Here is a 14,092-nt window from a genome sequence, read left to right on the forward strand (position 1 = left end):
CAGTATTGAGCCCTCAATCTGGTAGCCAAACAATGCAAAACAATCAAACTGCTACTCCTTTACTGAGCTGTAGCTATACTGGACACATGGGCCAAAGAACCTCTTTTGTAATTCCTGTGAGCAAATTCACCAGAGGTGGGGCTCTCCCTGAATTCTCATTTGCCATAAGGAGATAAAGGGAGCTTGGTACAAATAAATGGCTTGTGTTGCACCGACAGACTTGTCAAACTTTGAAAACCTCATGCTCTAGATAGCCTTGCCTTGCTGCTAATTGCTATGTTTTTCTTTAAAAAGTGAAGATTCTAACCTTTTACTTGACAGATATGTGCGCAAAATGCCACATAATATTTTGAAAGCTTATCTATAGTCTGCTGTTTACGAGTCTTGTTTATGTTAGAGCTCACATAGGAGTATACAAATGAAAAGGGTTAGCAGGAACAAAAATAGATGGTTGGTTTCAAATAGATGAGTAAGCTAGCAAAGAAAGGTTTTCACCTGCAGAAACTCTAAAGACGTTGCTCCCTTTTAAAAGGCAACCATACAAATGTAACACTTCACAGGTTTTTTTATTATCATAATTTATTCCTAGTTGTGTCCCTGAACTTTTGGGATGGGGAGCAGAGACAGTTTCATTACCTATTTTGGGTTTGGTGGTTGGGTTTTTTTGTTTGGTTTTGGTTTTTTTCTTTCTAATCTTCTGAAATTGCAGCTAGGAGAGAGTAAATGGGATTCCATTTCTCTGAAAGATTTAGCAACAGAATTGTTTACAGTGTTGCAATCAGTCATGTTTAAAGTAGAGCTACTAACTGCATAACTAAATAAGGGAATACTTTGGAAACAAAAGGGTTGCATAACAGGTAAATTTAGCTTGTAGAATCTTTAGTATGCAATGTATAAGAAATTTTATGCACCCTTGGGAGAGTTTGCAGTTTTGTCAGTGGGTGCAAAACGCTAGCTTCGAAAAACTAAGATGAGAAAAATATGGAAATAACTAACTACCAGAAATCTGGCTTAATTCCTCTGTTGTTGTTGTTGCTATTATTGGTTTTGTTGACAGTATGAATTTTATCTTCTGCAAATTTATACACACAGATTACTTGGCACTTATAGTTCAGGCTTATTCAGGAAACTGAACTTTGATTTCCAACTGCACTCTGAAATCAAAACTTTCAAGAAAACATCTTCATCCCATCTGGGGAGAAATCATAAGAATGATGGCAGAGGTGAATTTCTGTGGCTCAGGACTATGTAGTACTTCAAATGTAAATTATTTTTGAGTTTTCCTGAAACCTTATTTTTCTACCAATACTTGAAGGTGGCAGCATCAGCTCTGAAGACACTGGTCTTCCTTCACAAGAAAATTGCTGGACGGGTTTTTGAGCAAGCTGGTCTAGCGGAAGGTGTCGCTGCCCATGGCAGAGGGTTAGAAGCAGATGACCTTTAGGGTCCCTTCTAGCCCAAATAACTCTGTGATTCTGTGATTTTGGTTTCTCCAGTTCTGTCCTTTATCAGTACTCTATCAGTACTTCTATCTGCACAATGTCAGTCACTTAGCCAGATCTTTGAGCTGGATCTGCTTCTACTTTATCCTTAAAGCAAGCACTGTTAGCATTCTCAGGGAAGTTTTAAACCCTGAAGATAAAATTTTACCCCAAAAAGACTTGATAAAGTGTCCAAAGTGAGAGAGACTAGAAAAGGTGTAGATGAACATCCACTGGCTCATGCTGATATGAGACAGCAGGTCTGCTTTTCCATGTATGGTCCCTGTCCAGCAGCTCTGAAGGTTTCCAAATCATATACAGTACCCTCCCCAAGCCCAATAGAACATTTTCTTTCCTTCCCCTCTAAGACTCAAATAGTAGTTCTGTTCCCTTCCTTTATTAGCACTTATTGGAGTTTGTTCTCACTCTTGATTTTGTTTTGATTGGGTTTTTTTCCCCTTCCTCCTTATCCTTTTTTTATCCTCCATTTCCATAAGTTTCTTCACTTGAGCATTCTCAGGGAAGGCACAATCTCCCCCTTTCCAGAGTGCAGCCTAAAACAAAGGGGAACAAGACAACAAACATCTGTCCTATCCTGCCACATAATCTTTAAAGGACATAGGAGATATTAACCTACAATAACTGCAGACAAACTAAATCCCATCTACTAAGCCAAGTATTTAATAAAATTTAATTATGTTTATAAATTTCTAAAAAAAAATACTTCAATCATTATATTAATGATGGGTGTATGTGTTCTAATCTCTAACAAACTTGTCCCAAATAACTCATAAAACAGATTTTCATCAGTAAAGTACTTCGTTATTCAGTGAAGCAAAATATATTGTTCATCTCTATAGGGTTTAATGCAATTTACCATGAAAACAAAAATTGCCAGGTTTAAGAAAAATCCATACAATATTTGCTTCAGAAAAGTTTCCAAATGCTTCAGAGAATATCCTTTAGTTGAAAATGCAAATATTTCCTATTCTATGTTACAAAAATCTAGTGTCTACTTTTACACAATATATTCCTATCTCATTGGTACAAGCAGCGTGCGCATTATGTTATCGTGCCAAGTCATATCATATGATTATATCACTGTGCCAAATCACAACCCCAGAATTGGCACCATGTTATAATAAAATGGCTTAAATAGTTTAGGTTTTAATGTTTTAGCTTTTTAAAGGAGGCTATGGAGGTAAAAAACAGCCCCCTTGACCATTATCTGAATGTGTCTGTCTCTCCATTATTTTGCCCAGCAACTCTGTGACCTAATGGACAATTTCAATCAAATTTGTGAGTGGAATAAACATTTCAAAGGTGGTTGTAGTTTAAATTTCATTTCAGTGGGTGGGTGTGTATGGGAGATAAATTGATACCCTGAGAGAAGGAGAAGTAGCTGTTCTACCTTTCCAGGCAGCTGCTGCCTGGCCCAGCAGCATGTCCCTCTCAGCCAGCCACTCGTATCTGCAGGGTAACCATCAGACACAGGAGGAATCTGGTAGTAGTGGCAGAGGAAAATTAAAAGACACACCTGTAGGAAACTGGTTTTCAATGTTTCAATTGCTCTTAAAGAAATTGCTTTTTTAAAAAAACTCATTAAGAAGACCTCTACTTAGTCTTTTTTGCATCACGCTGGGCTTGATCTCAGTGTGTCCTGTTTTCATTGGAATAAAAAAAGCAAAAAATGTTTCTGGATTTTATGATAAAATCATCAAATAATGTGGCTGAAAAGAGGAATGAGAATACAAGTCCTAAGACCTTAGCTGTGGCCCTAAAGTCACCCTTCCTGTAATCCTTATGAATCATTGTGTGTGTTTGTTTGCATTTCCAAAATGACACAGGTACAACTGTAAACACAATATCCCCAGCTAGACAGAAACTGTAGGTATCAACTCTTTTAGTGACAATCTCAGGCTTAGCTCCCACTTACTAATTCTCTTTGCCTGAAGCCTTTTAAACTGCCCTGTGCCCTGCTTTGGTGTCCTTTTCCTACTCCTCTCTCTTCTTGGCCCTTGCCCTCCCATTAGTACACTAACATCATTTGCAGACACTTACCCTCTCTTGCCTTTACCTACTGCACTATTATTTTATATTCCCTTTCTCAGCAACTGTCTCTTCTGTGTCTTGCTGGTGTGAACCCACAATTAAATTGACATAAAACTGCTCACATACAGATTGACAAAAGTAATTTTACCTGTTGTTCTATTACTATTTTGAAACAATATTATAAAGAGAAAAAATATCCTTTTAACCTATGTAAGTTGTACTACTTTGCCATTATGAAACCAAATTTATGAATCAAAACAGTGGAAAGGTTTCTATTGATTTCATTGAGCTTCTGGACAGTACTTTTCTCACATTTCTTTAGATGTCATATAATTTCTATTTTTAATTGTCATTTTAACAAATTTTGTACTACTGGTACTAAAAGTAAAGCTTGCTACATCATAATTCCTTGAAAACCTTTTTAGTCTTTTTAAAAGAGAAACGATTTTGTATGTTTTAATCCTCAGACATAGTAACTGATCTTAATGACTGCATATTTTTAACAGTTCATTTACCTCGTTTTCAGATTCTGTAAGAATGCTTGATGACTACCATTTAGTTAGATGCTTTTTGCTCTTTAAGAATCTCACCACTGACACCCCAGTACACACCCACATCTCATCTTTGTTACTAAGAAAAAGTTGACCTGAGGAAATGACTTTGTTTCATTTATTATGAGTACCTAGAGTATAGAAATATAATTTCTTTGCATTTTTTTTCTTTTATAACTGGTTAACCAATAGGCCCAACAGTTTTGTAAGGCTTCTTCATATTGGTAAAGTATATGTTTATTTATTAGCAGATAATTCATTCTCTTATATATGGATTCCTTATTCCTCATATTTGCTCCTTGGACTTTTTAATTTTACTTCTTTCTATTGTTTTCAAGGTGATTGGATTTGGGCTTTCCCAATTATACATTTTAGGCTCAAATAACCTAAATACTGAACCTTGACATTTAACTATATTGATCTGTTCCTTGCCTCCCTATTTTCTTTTAGTTGTTTAGGGATATTTGTTCTGAGACTTCTGTGCTGTGCTTAAGCACCCTCCACACTGAGACTAAAGATTTTCATTTCAACACTTCTGACTGAGGGTGTTTCTTATTTATTTCCATTTTTTGGGGGGTTTTTTGAATGTAGAGAGGTTTACCTGTCTGTCCTTGCTGAGAATAAATTAATAAAGAACTGGATTTTACCATGAGCACTTGCCCCAAAAAGACTCAATCCTGTTCTGTTATGTTTGCAATAAATCAGCATTTTTAAAAAAAAATTAATTTGGAGATGTGTTCTGTTATTATCTCTTATTTTGGTTGAGGTCAAATATAGCTTCCAATAACCAAACATTTAAGTATTGAAAAGTAGTATTCCAAAGCATAATTTAACTGCTTCATATATAATTAATTGCTAGGGCTGTTATATTGGACTTTGCTTCACTGTTGAACTTCTCCTATACAGAGTATTTAATATGTTTTTCTTGATTGTCAGATAGTGTAAGCCTTCTGTGTATTTCTGTTATTAAATATTTGCATTTTGTCTATGTATTAGTCTCTCCACAGTCCAGCTTTCACACCAAGCTGTTAATAAGCACTTTTAATTTTGTTTTTATTTTGTTTCACTTTTTCAGCAATAAATATACACTATATATTCAATATATAGTGGTATGGCACAGCATATAGGTATTATTGGCATGCATTTGCATTACCTTCATACATTTCATTTTTTACTATGAATGTATATAAAATTATGATGTCAGTCTAAGCTACCAAATATGTAGTGCTACAAATTTGACAGAAAAAGTATTTCAGATATACTGTAAAATCATCGTATAAATAAAATATTCATTATTTGCACAGGTGGATTAAAATCAATAAATGCCATTTTGTTGTTACAAACTGTCTGATGTAACAACCATCAGCCTGACAGAGGCATACGTTCATATGCAGGCATATTTTTTATGTGGCTCTTTCCAGTAAGGCACCTAAGTCTCTACTGGGTTTAAGAGCTACAATTTTTAAAGATGCCAAGATGATATGATTTCCAAGAAATCATTAGAAATAGCTAATAGTCAGTCATATGTAAAAATGAGTACTAAAATGCTGCTCTGCTGAAGTTAATAGCAAAAACCACAATGACTTGTAGAGCAAAGCATAGGAGTTTCATTTATCATCATCACCTGGCAGTCAGTCATAGGTTTGAAGATCCATTGCTAGTGCTTCAGATTTTATTTTTCCTCTAAGTATTCCATGCATGTTTTTGGTGTCAATGGGATGTTGTAAGCTGCAAGATGTTTGATAAAAAAGGCAGATTTTACAAGCAAAGACTCCAGTTACTTGTATAAAGGGTTATATAGTTTTTCTCTTACTTCAGAGTCCTGAGTACTTGTTTTACAAACTGCAGAGTGCCCTCAAATGTATTGACTTCATTGTGGAGTCAGAGTATTTATTGTGTAATGCTGAGTCATATATTAAAAAAAAAAAAAAAGGTATTCACTAGGGTGGAGGAAAAAAGTGATGGAGACACTAGCCTCCTCAAACAAAAAGGTCAAATTCATTCTGGGTTATAAGTTCTTTGTTGTTTGTTTTTTTTTTTAAACGAAATAAACCATGAGAAATATTGTCAGAAATATATTACATTGTATATGCCACCTTAAGACAAAACATTTTTTTTTTTATTCCTGCTGGTGCTCTCCTGCTCTGAAAGGAAACTAGAGTTACCATATGTGTACACATTTAGGCAGAGTGTCTACCCCACAGTTTGTGCGTATGGGATGCATACACAAAGTATATACCCCAGATGCAGCAGTATCTCTAGCACGCTAGAGGGAGCCATTACATTAATTGCAATGACCCTCCCCCCGCCCCCCCTCCAATTAGCTGAACTGGCATGGAAAAATCGCTGGACATTCTGAGACGTCTTGAAGGTTTGGCAGAAGGCTATAGAATAAGGAGAGGAAAGCAGAGAACTCGAGTTACAGTCAAACGAGGTCTCCTGATAGCTCAGAGGCTTATGCTGCTGTTTGTTAAACTTTAAATATTGTACTGCTTTTATAGGGAACTTCTCCAAATATGTGACTTAGCCAAATACGCCAATTTTCATCAGCCAATCTGAAGCCCTCATGCAGAAAGCAAAGCCCATTTTGTAAACATATCCTTTATTTCGTCTGTCTGTCGGTCTCACACAGAAAGTTGGCACATCTGAGAGTAGTGTTTTTCCCCTGCCACTAATATATGTATAGTTTATTTATACACTGCCTTTTAACACAGCATTAGTTCTATAACGGTTAACAGCAGACTTGCACTGTGTAGCAAACTATCCATTTCACAGCTACAAAGAGATCCTTAGGACGGGAAGATGGGTCTGGAAAGAACACTGCTTTGAATTTATAAATTTGCCAGACTTTTTCCAAGTCAAATGATATTTATGGATATAATAACTCAGGGCTGAAGGTTATCTTACTGAGCAAGGCGAAGGAGCAGCTGCCTTAATTGAATCTTTTAAGAGATGCTCCTAAAATAATTCATGAGCGTCTTATAAGTGCTACAGAGTATATTTTCCCTTTTTAAATTTATTTTTCTCTCTTTTTTTCCCCTTTCCCCCTAAATGATTCTTGCTACTTACACGCTGGTCACAAATGGCAGCTTCATGTCGGTACGCACGGGTCGAGACCGGCGCTCCGGCAATCCGAGCACGCACCTTTCCAGCCTCGGTCCTCCCCCCGCAACCACCGCCCCCGGCCGGGAGCCTCCTGCCGCGTCGCTTCGGGCGGGGAGAGGAGCGGGGAATGCTGCTGCCACCCCCGGCCTCTCACCCGGGGCTGCCCCGCGCCGCGGCCCCGCGGGCAGCCGGGGGATACTCCCGCACTCGGGACCTGCCCCTCGGGGAGGGGAGACCCTCGCGGGGCGGCTCGGCAGGGCCGGGGCGGAGGTGACGGCGGGGGGTTGTCCTCATCCACACACACCCCTCCCGACATGCATCCTCGGGTCGGCGAATCCCCGGGGTGCTCGGGGACCGCGCAGCGGAGCCAAGTCCTCACCCTCGCAGCGCTTTGGGTGAGTTCGGGGGTGTCGCGCCCCCCCTCCTTTCCCACCTGTCAACACGGAAGACTTGTTAATACGTCTCAAAAAATAAATAAATAAGCGGGCGGGGGGGGGGGGGGAGGGAGATGTAGATATAAATAAATAACTAACGCGGAGCCGGGAGCGGCCGAGGGGAAGGGGGGGCGAGGGGGCTGGTGGCGCTGCGGGGCGCGGCGGCGAGATCCCGCATCCCTCCCGCCCGGCCGGGCCGCTCGCGCGCTGCGCGTCCCCCTCCGAGCCGATCTAATCAATGACACCCAGCGCCCGCCGCAGCCACGCCCCCCACCCGCCCGCCGCCCGCTATTGGCCGGCGGAGGCCGGGGCCGGGCGCCGCCGCCGCCGCCGATTGGCTGGCGCTGAATCCGTATCAATGTTTAAGCCGCGGCGTGAGGTGAATAGCGGCAGTCGGAGAGTGGAGCTGGGCGAGTGCGGCGCGGCGCGGCGGCCCCGCGAGTGCTGCAGTGAGGGAGGCGAGGCGGAGAGGGGCGGGGGGGGGGGGGGGGAGAGAGAGGGAGAAAGAGAGAGAGAGAGCGAGCGAGCGAGCGCGCGAGGCAAAGCAAAGCGCGGCTCCAACTGTTGAATTTTCTCTGAATTCTCCGCTTACCTGCGGGCGGCTGGTGAAATGGATCTGGTTTATCTGGGATCGGCGTTCGCTCCGCGTGCTGCCTGGCTAAGACTGGCGACCGTCTATTTGCAAGGGGCCACCCATCAATGAGGCAGAGAAGAATATTTGTTTTTTCTTCTTTTTCGTTTGAAAGCCTCCCTACCATACGTTGCAGAATTAACTGTGTACTTTGGGTCCGGACTCAAATAAAGGAGAAAAAAACGGTGCAGAACTGAGACTCGGAACTAGATCTGTGAGCAATGTATTGGGAACCTATATTTTTATTGGGTTTTTTCTTTTAATTTGAAAGATTTCTGATTTATTTCACACATAACACTGAGGAAAGGTGGTTAAAAACACTCAGCAAAGCAGGAATCAGACGCGCCTCTGTGCCAGTGAGTGGATAACAGCCTTGTTTTCCTGATCCTCAGTCTCCCGGAGAAAGAGGTATAGTAAAAGTGTAGCTGGATCCAACACCCCCCCTTCTTTTTTTTTTTTTCCCCCTCTCTTCTTCCCTCCCCCCTCTCCAAAATATAAATCTGATTAATTTTTTTCCTGTCTGTAGAGTGAGTCAGAGAAGCGTTAGAAAGAAGCTGCAACTAATGCCTGTGAAGGGAGGAACATGAGGCGATAGTCAATGTGATTTGTTCCGCTGGATCTGACTCATCCAAGCAGATTGAAACACCTGCATTTCTGGATTTGACATTCATTTATTTCAGGTTGTTAAAAGAACTTGAAATAAAATTTTGCTACCCTTCCCTACTATTTACCTATACACTGTATTTCTGGGAAAGGTGTTTATCGGAGAGGGGCAACGCATCTGGCGTTGCCGCCGCTCTTGTCCCCTGTACCAAGATGCCCAGAGAGACTGTTAAAGCTTTGAAAGGACTGCAAAAAATGCATCACACAGATCGCGGAACTGCATAGGTTTTAATGTAAGCGAATTAGTCGATTAAAAGATCTCCCACTTTATTCATCGCCAGGATTGTTTTTCCTCTTCTCCTTTCCCCTAAATGAAGAGGACTAGGCGGCAGTGTCATTGGAAGGAGACGCTGAATAGAAAGAAAAGAGAGGCACTTGATAGCGCAGCCCTGTGAATACATAGACTGTTTTCCTTTTAACGAGAGACTAAGAAAGAGAGTGTGTGTGTGTGCGTGTGTGGTGGTGGCTTTGGCTTTTCTTTCTCTCCCCCACAGCCCCTCCTTCCCCCCTCTTGCTCTCTTTTTTTTTTTTTCTTTTTTTTTTTTTTTTTTTTTAATCTATGCGTCCAGCCATGGGTTGCCTGTTGCTTTCCTCTCGGCTGCAGAGAATAGCAAACTGGCATTAAACTGCATCGAGAAAGTGCAGCTCCTCAGACACGCATACGCACACACGCATAGATACACAGAGAGAAAGGATGTGGTAGTGGCGGCGGCTACTGGCCTGTCTTAAAGAAACCCAAATGTGCTGCTGATAAAGCACGGCCTGAGCTTTCTCTCAAAATACATATTTACTGTTAATGATGAAGGTCAGCTGGTGGGTTTCTTAATTTTTTCACCCCAAAAGCACGAGTGGGAGGCTGGTAGTAGAAGGAGAGAAAGGAAACTACAAATCCGGACACTAGTTTTTACTGGGGGGAAGGGGGGGGGAGGGTTGGGTTTTTTTGTTTGTTTGTTTTTTCATGTGTTTTGTTTTCCCCTCTTGCCCTGCAGTCCTCGCTCCCACTCCCTTTGATTCGGGAAGGAAACAGTGAGGGTGTACGAGACAGAGAGGGGGGAAATACCGATGGCAGCGAGATGCAGCCCTCCGCCGCAAGCAATGCAAGATTAGATCTCTAAATGCAGCAAAACACTCCCTGAAAACCAACAACCCCGCGGTGCAATCAGACATTTCACTACCTCTCACTGCACACGAAGAGGGCTTCAACAAGCTGAGACTTTTTTTTCCCTTCTGTCTCTCCTACCCCTCCACTCCATCAATCGCATCGCAAGCGATGAGTAGCAAATAAGCTTTTCTATCTCTTGCTACAGACCTGTGACCACCCTCCTTTCCTATGCATATATAAATACACATATTTAAGAAAAATATTTTTGATTTACAAAAACCAAACAACTACTGCCACCGGTTTTTTTATTAGTGTTATTATTTTTATTATCCTTTGTACATCTGCGGGGATTCAAGGATCAGGAACACATCGCCTGCCCGGAGGAGAAGATCTTTTGCAAATTTTGTGATTTTTGAAACCCTCCCACTGCCAAAGTTGGACAGCCGAAGTAACTGCGAGGGGACTGCAATCACGGCAAGCTCTTGCTGAAACGCTGCCGAAGCTGTTCCCTCCCTCCCCTCAGCCCCCCCGCACACGATTGCTTCCTCCCTCTGAGCTACATGGTCTATTTGCTGCCTCCCATCCTGTGTCTCTGCAGACGTTTTAGAGCAACAGGTTCAGGAACTTGAAATATAGGGGTGGGGAGAGAGAAGGGAAAAAATAAAAAAAAAAAAAAGAAAAAGGAAGACAAAAAAAGAGCCGTCGGAGGAGGAAGAACAACCCCAGCGCAGGAGGCAAAGAACACGGGGACAACCCCGGTCGTCGCTGCAGCCCCGGTCACCTCCACCCCCTGCTCGGGGATGTACCTTTCCATTTGTTGCTTCTTTTTCTTCTGGGCTCCTGCCCTGTCGCTAAAGAACCTGAATTACTCGGTGCCAGAGGAGCAGGGAGCGGGCACGGTCATCGGGAACATCGGACGCGATGCGCGGCTGGCGGCAGGCACGGGGGGAGGCGGGATGCTACCTGCGGAGCGTGGCGCTCCCGGTGGCGGCCGCGGCCCCAAGTCCACCTTCCGGGTGCTGGAGAACTCAGCCCCGCACCTCCTGGACGTGGACGGGGAGAGCGGGCTGCTCTACACCAAGCAACGCATCGACCGTGAGGCGCTGTGCAGGCGCAGCGCCAAGTGCCAGTTGTCCCTCGAGGTGTTTGCCAACGACCAGGAGATCTGCATGATCAAAGTGGAGATTCAGGACCTGAATGACAATGCACCATCCTTCCCCTCTGACCAAGTGGATATGGACATCTCGGAAAATGCTGCACCAGGCACCCGCTTCCCCCTCACCAGCGCCCACGACCCAGATGCTGGGGACAATGGTCTGCGCACCTATCTCCTCACCCGTGATGACTATGGCCTCTTCTCCCTTGATGTGAAGTCTCGTGGTGATGGCACAAAGTTTCCAGAGCTGGTCATCCAGAAGCCATTAGACCGTGAGGAGCAGAGTCATCACACCCTGGTACTGACAGCACTGGATGGTGGTGACCCACCGCGTTCAGGCACGGTGCAGATCAATGTGCGCCTCATTGACTCCAATGACAACAGCCCTATCTTTGAGGCAGCCTCCTACGTGGTAGAGCTGCCGGAGAATGCACCCCTAGGCACTGCTGTCATTGACCTCAATGCCACTGATGCTGACGAGGGTACCAATGGAGAGGTGCTCTATTCCTTCAGTGGCTACGCGCCTGAACGCGTCCGTGACCTGTTTAGCATCGACCCACAGAGCGGCCTCATCCGTGTCAAGGGCAACCTGGACTATGAGGAGAGCGGCCTCATTGAGATTGATGTCCAGGCTCGGGACCTGGGGCCCAATCCCATCCCCGCTCACTGCAAGGTCACTGTCCGCCTCATTGACCGCAATGACAATGCTCCCACCATTGGCTTTGTCTCTGTTCGCCAGGGAGCACTGAGTGAGGCTGCCCCACCAGGCACCGTCATTGCCCTGGTGCGGGTCACTGACCGTGACTCAGGAAAGAACGGGCAGCTCCAGTGTCGGGTGCTGGGCGGTGGCGGCGGGCCCGGTGCCGTTCCTTTCACCCTGGAGGAGAACTATGACAACTTCTACACTGTGGTCACTGATCGACCTCTAGACCGTGAGGCACAAGACGAATACAATGTGACCATTGTGGCACGTGATGGGGGCAATCCCCCACTTAACTCCACCAAGTCATTTTCCGTCCGTATCCTTGATGAGAATGACAACCCACCCCACTTCAGCAAGAACCTTTATGTCTTACAGGTGCCTGAGAACAACATCCCTGGAGAGTATTTGGGCTCAGTCTTGGCCCAGGACCCCGACCTGGGCCAAAATGGGACGGTGTCTTATTCCATTTTGCCTGGGCATGTGGGAGATGTCTCTATCTACACCTATGTCTCTGTCAACCCTACAAATGGTGCTATCTATGCCCTGAGGAGCTTCAACTACGAGCAGACAAAGCACTTTGAGTTCCGTGTGCTGGCCAAAGACTCTGGTTCACCCCACCGTGAAAGCAACGCCACAGTGCGTGTTACTGTGCTCGATGTCAACGATAACGCGCCCCTCATTGTCCTTCCTGCCCTCATCAATGACACTGCCGAGCTGCAGGTACCACGCAATGCTGGGGTGGGCTACCCTGTGGGGACCGTCCGCGCCCTGGACAGTGACTTTGGGGAGAGTGGGCGCCTCACATATGAGATTGTGGAAGGCAATGAGGAGCACTTCTTTGAGATGGACCCCACTAGTGGTGAGATACGCACCTTGCATCCCTACTGGGAGGAGCTCAGCCCTGTGGCTGAACTGGTGGTAAAAGTCAGTGACCATGGCAAGCCCAGCCTCTCTGCAGTGGCCAAGCTCATAGTCAGGGCCTTGGCAGGGCCCCTGCCCGAGGCCGGTGAGCCACAGGTGAACGGTGAGCAGCACCGGCGACCACACTGGGACTTGTCACTGCCCCTTATCGTCACGCTGAGCACTGTCTCCATCATCTTGCTGGCTGCCATGATCACTATTGCTGTGAAGTGCAAGCGAGAGAACAAGGAGATCCGCACCTATAATTGTCGCATTGCTGAGTATAGCCACCCTCAGCTGGGAGGAGGGGGAGGCAGTGGCGGGGGAGGAGGAGGCAGTGGCAGTGGAGGGGGCAAGGGCAAGAAGAAGAAGATCAGCAAGAATGACATTATGCTGGTACCCAGTGAGGGCGAGGACAGCCGGGGTCCCCTCAATGTTATGAACGTGGTGAGCAGCCCATCCCTGGCCACCTCACCCATGTACTTTGACTACCAGACCCGCCTGCCCCTCAGCTCTCCCAGGTCTGAGGTGATGTACCTGAAGCCCGCCTCCAACAACCTGACTGTACCCCAGGGACATGTGGGCTGCCACACCAGCTTCACAGGGCAAGGGACTAACGCCAGCGAGGCTCCCCCGAGCCGGATGTCCATAATTCAGGTAGGAGACTTTTAGAATACCCTGGATCTCACTTTAGACACTGGTTTAACTTTCCCTTCTGTCTGCAGTGAAATCTGTTGAAATGCACCACTGAAGGGACCAACACAAGTCACTAAAGAGAGGTGGACCTAATGAAAGTGGAACCAGATCACATCTGGTGGGTCTGGTTCTACTGTCACACTGATGTTTCCCATGTGATTCAAAAGCAAATACCCACTGAAACATACATAGTTACGGCAGTGGCAAAGAGGTGCATGTGAGAGTGTGGACAGACTTTTAGTACATTTGGGGCACGCTGGTGTATTTTCCCAGAAGATTCCCACCCAGACAGAGGTGGGCACTTCCACAGGTTTCACTTCTCTTTGGTTTGCCGTGCAGAATAGGGAGGGCATTTCTGAAGTGGTCATATTATCTGAGGTAAATAACAGGACAGGGGAGAAACTTTGCACACTGAGGACATCTATTGCAACAGTGTATCATAGCCCTCCAATCTTATGTACAAATATGAGCTATAAATCCAAGATGTATGATTTAATTTTTTTTAATTTCCTTCTTCAGAATATATATCCATAAATATATTTTTGACGGTATCATAGGGGCCTCATTGCCTCCTCCTCTCCCCCAAAACAACCTTCAGTGCTGAAAATTCTGCATAGT

The 14,092-nt window shown here is 44.7% G+C and overlaps 1 protein-coding gene and 1 long non-coding RNA gene across 10 annotated transcripts in view; one reads left to right on the forward strand and one right to left on the reverse strand.

Moving 5' to 3' along the window:
- Window positions 1-7,404, reverse strand: part of LOC116782325 — a 32,535-nt gene extending 25,131 nt beyond the window's left edge. Inside the window, exon 1 of the long non-coding RNA XR_004355200.1 lies at window positions 7,154-7,404. This is a non-coding gene — a long non-coding RNA (uncharacterized LOC116782325). The remainder of the gene's footprint in view (window positions 1-7,153) is intronic.
- Window positions 7,405-8,112: 708 nt separating this feature from the next.
- PCDH17 (protocadherin 17) overlaps window positions 8,113-14,092 on the forward strand; it is a 92,704-nt gene continuing 86,724 nt past the window's right edge. For 6 of the 9 annotated variants that reach the window (XM_032678787.1, XM_032678792.1, XM_032678793.1 and 3 more), the window contains exons 1-3: window positions 8,113-8,662; window positions 8,781-8,934; window positions 9,907-13,435. In XM_032678787.1, coding sequence (XP_032534678.1) covers window positions 10,820-13,435 — 2,616 coding nt within the window. In that variant the 5' untranslated portion in view covers window positions 8,113-8,662; window positions 8,781-8,934; window positions 9,907-10,819. The remainder of the gene's footprint in view (window positions 8,663-8,780; window positions 8,935-9,906; window positions 13,436-14,092) is intronic. The other 3 variants (XM_032678789.1, XM_032678788.1, XM_032678790.1) reach the window with 3 other exon arrangements.

The sequence above is a fragment of the Chiroxiphia lanceolata genome, chromosome 2, assembly GCF_009829145.1.
Source record: "Chiroxiphia lanceolata isolate bChiLan1 chromosome 2, bChiLan1.pri, whole genome shotgun sequence".
Classification (NCBI taxonomy): domain Eukaryota; kingdom Metazoa; phylum Chordata; class Aves; order Passeriformes; family Pipridae; genus Chiroxiphia; species Chiroxiphia lanceolata.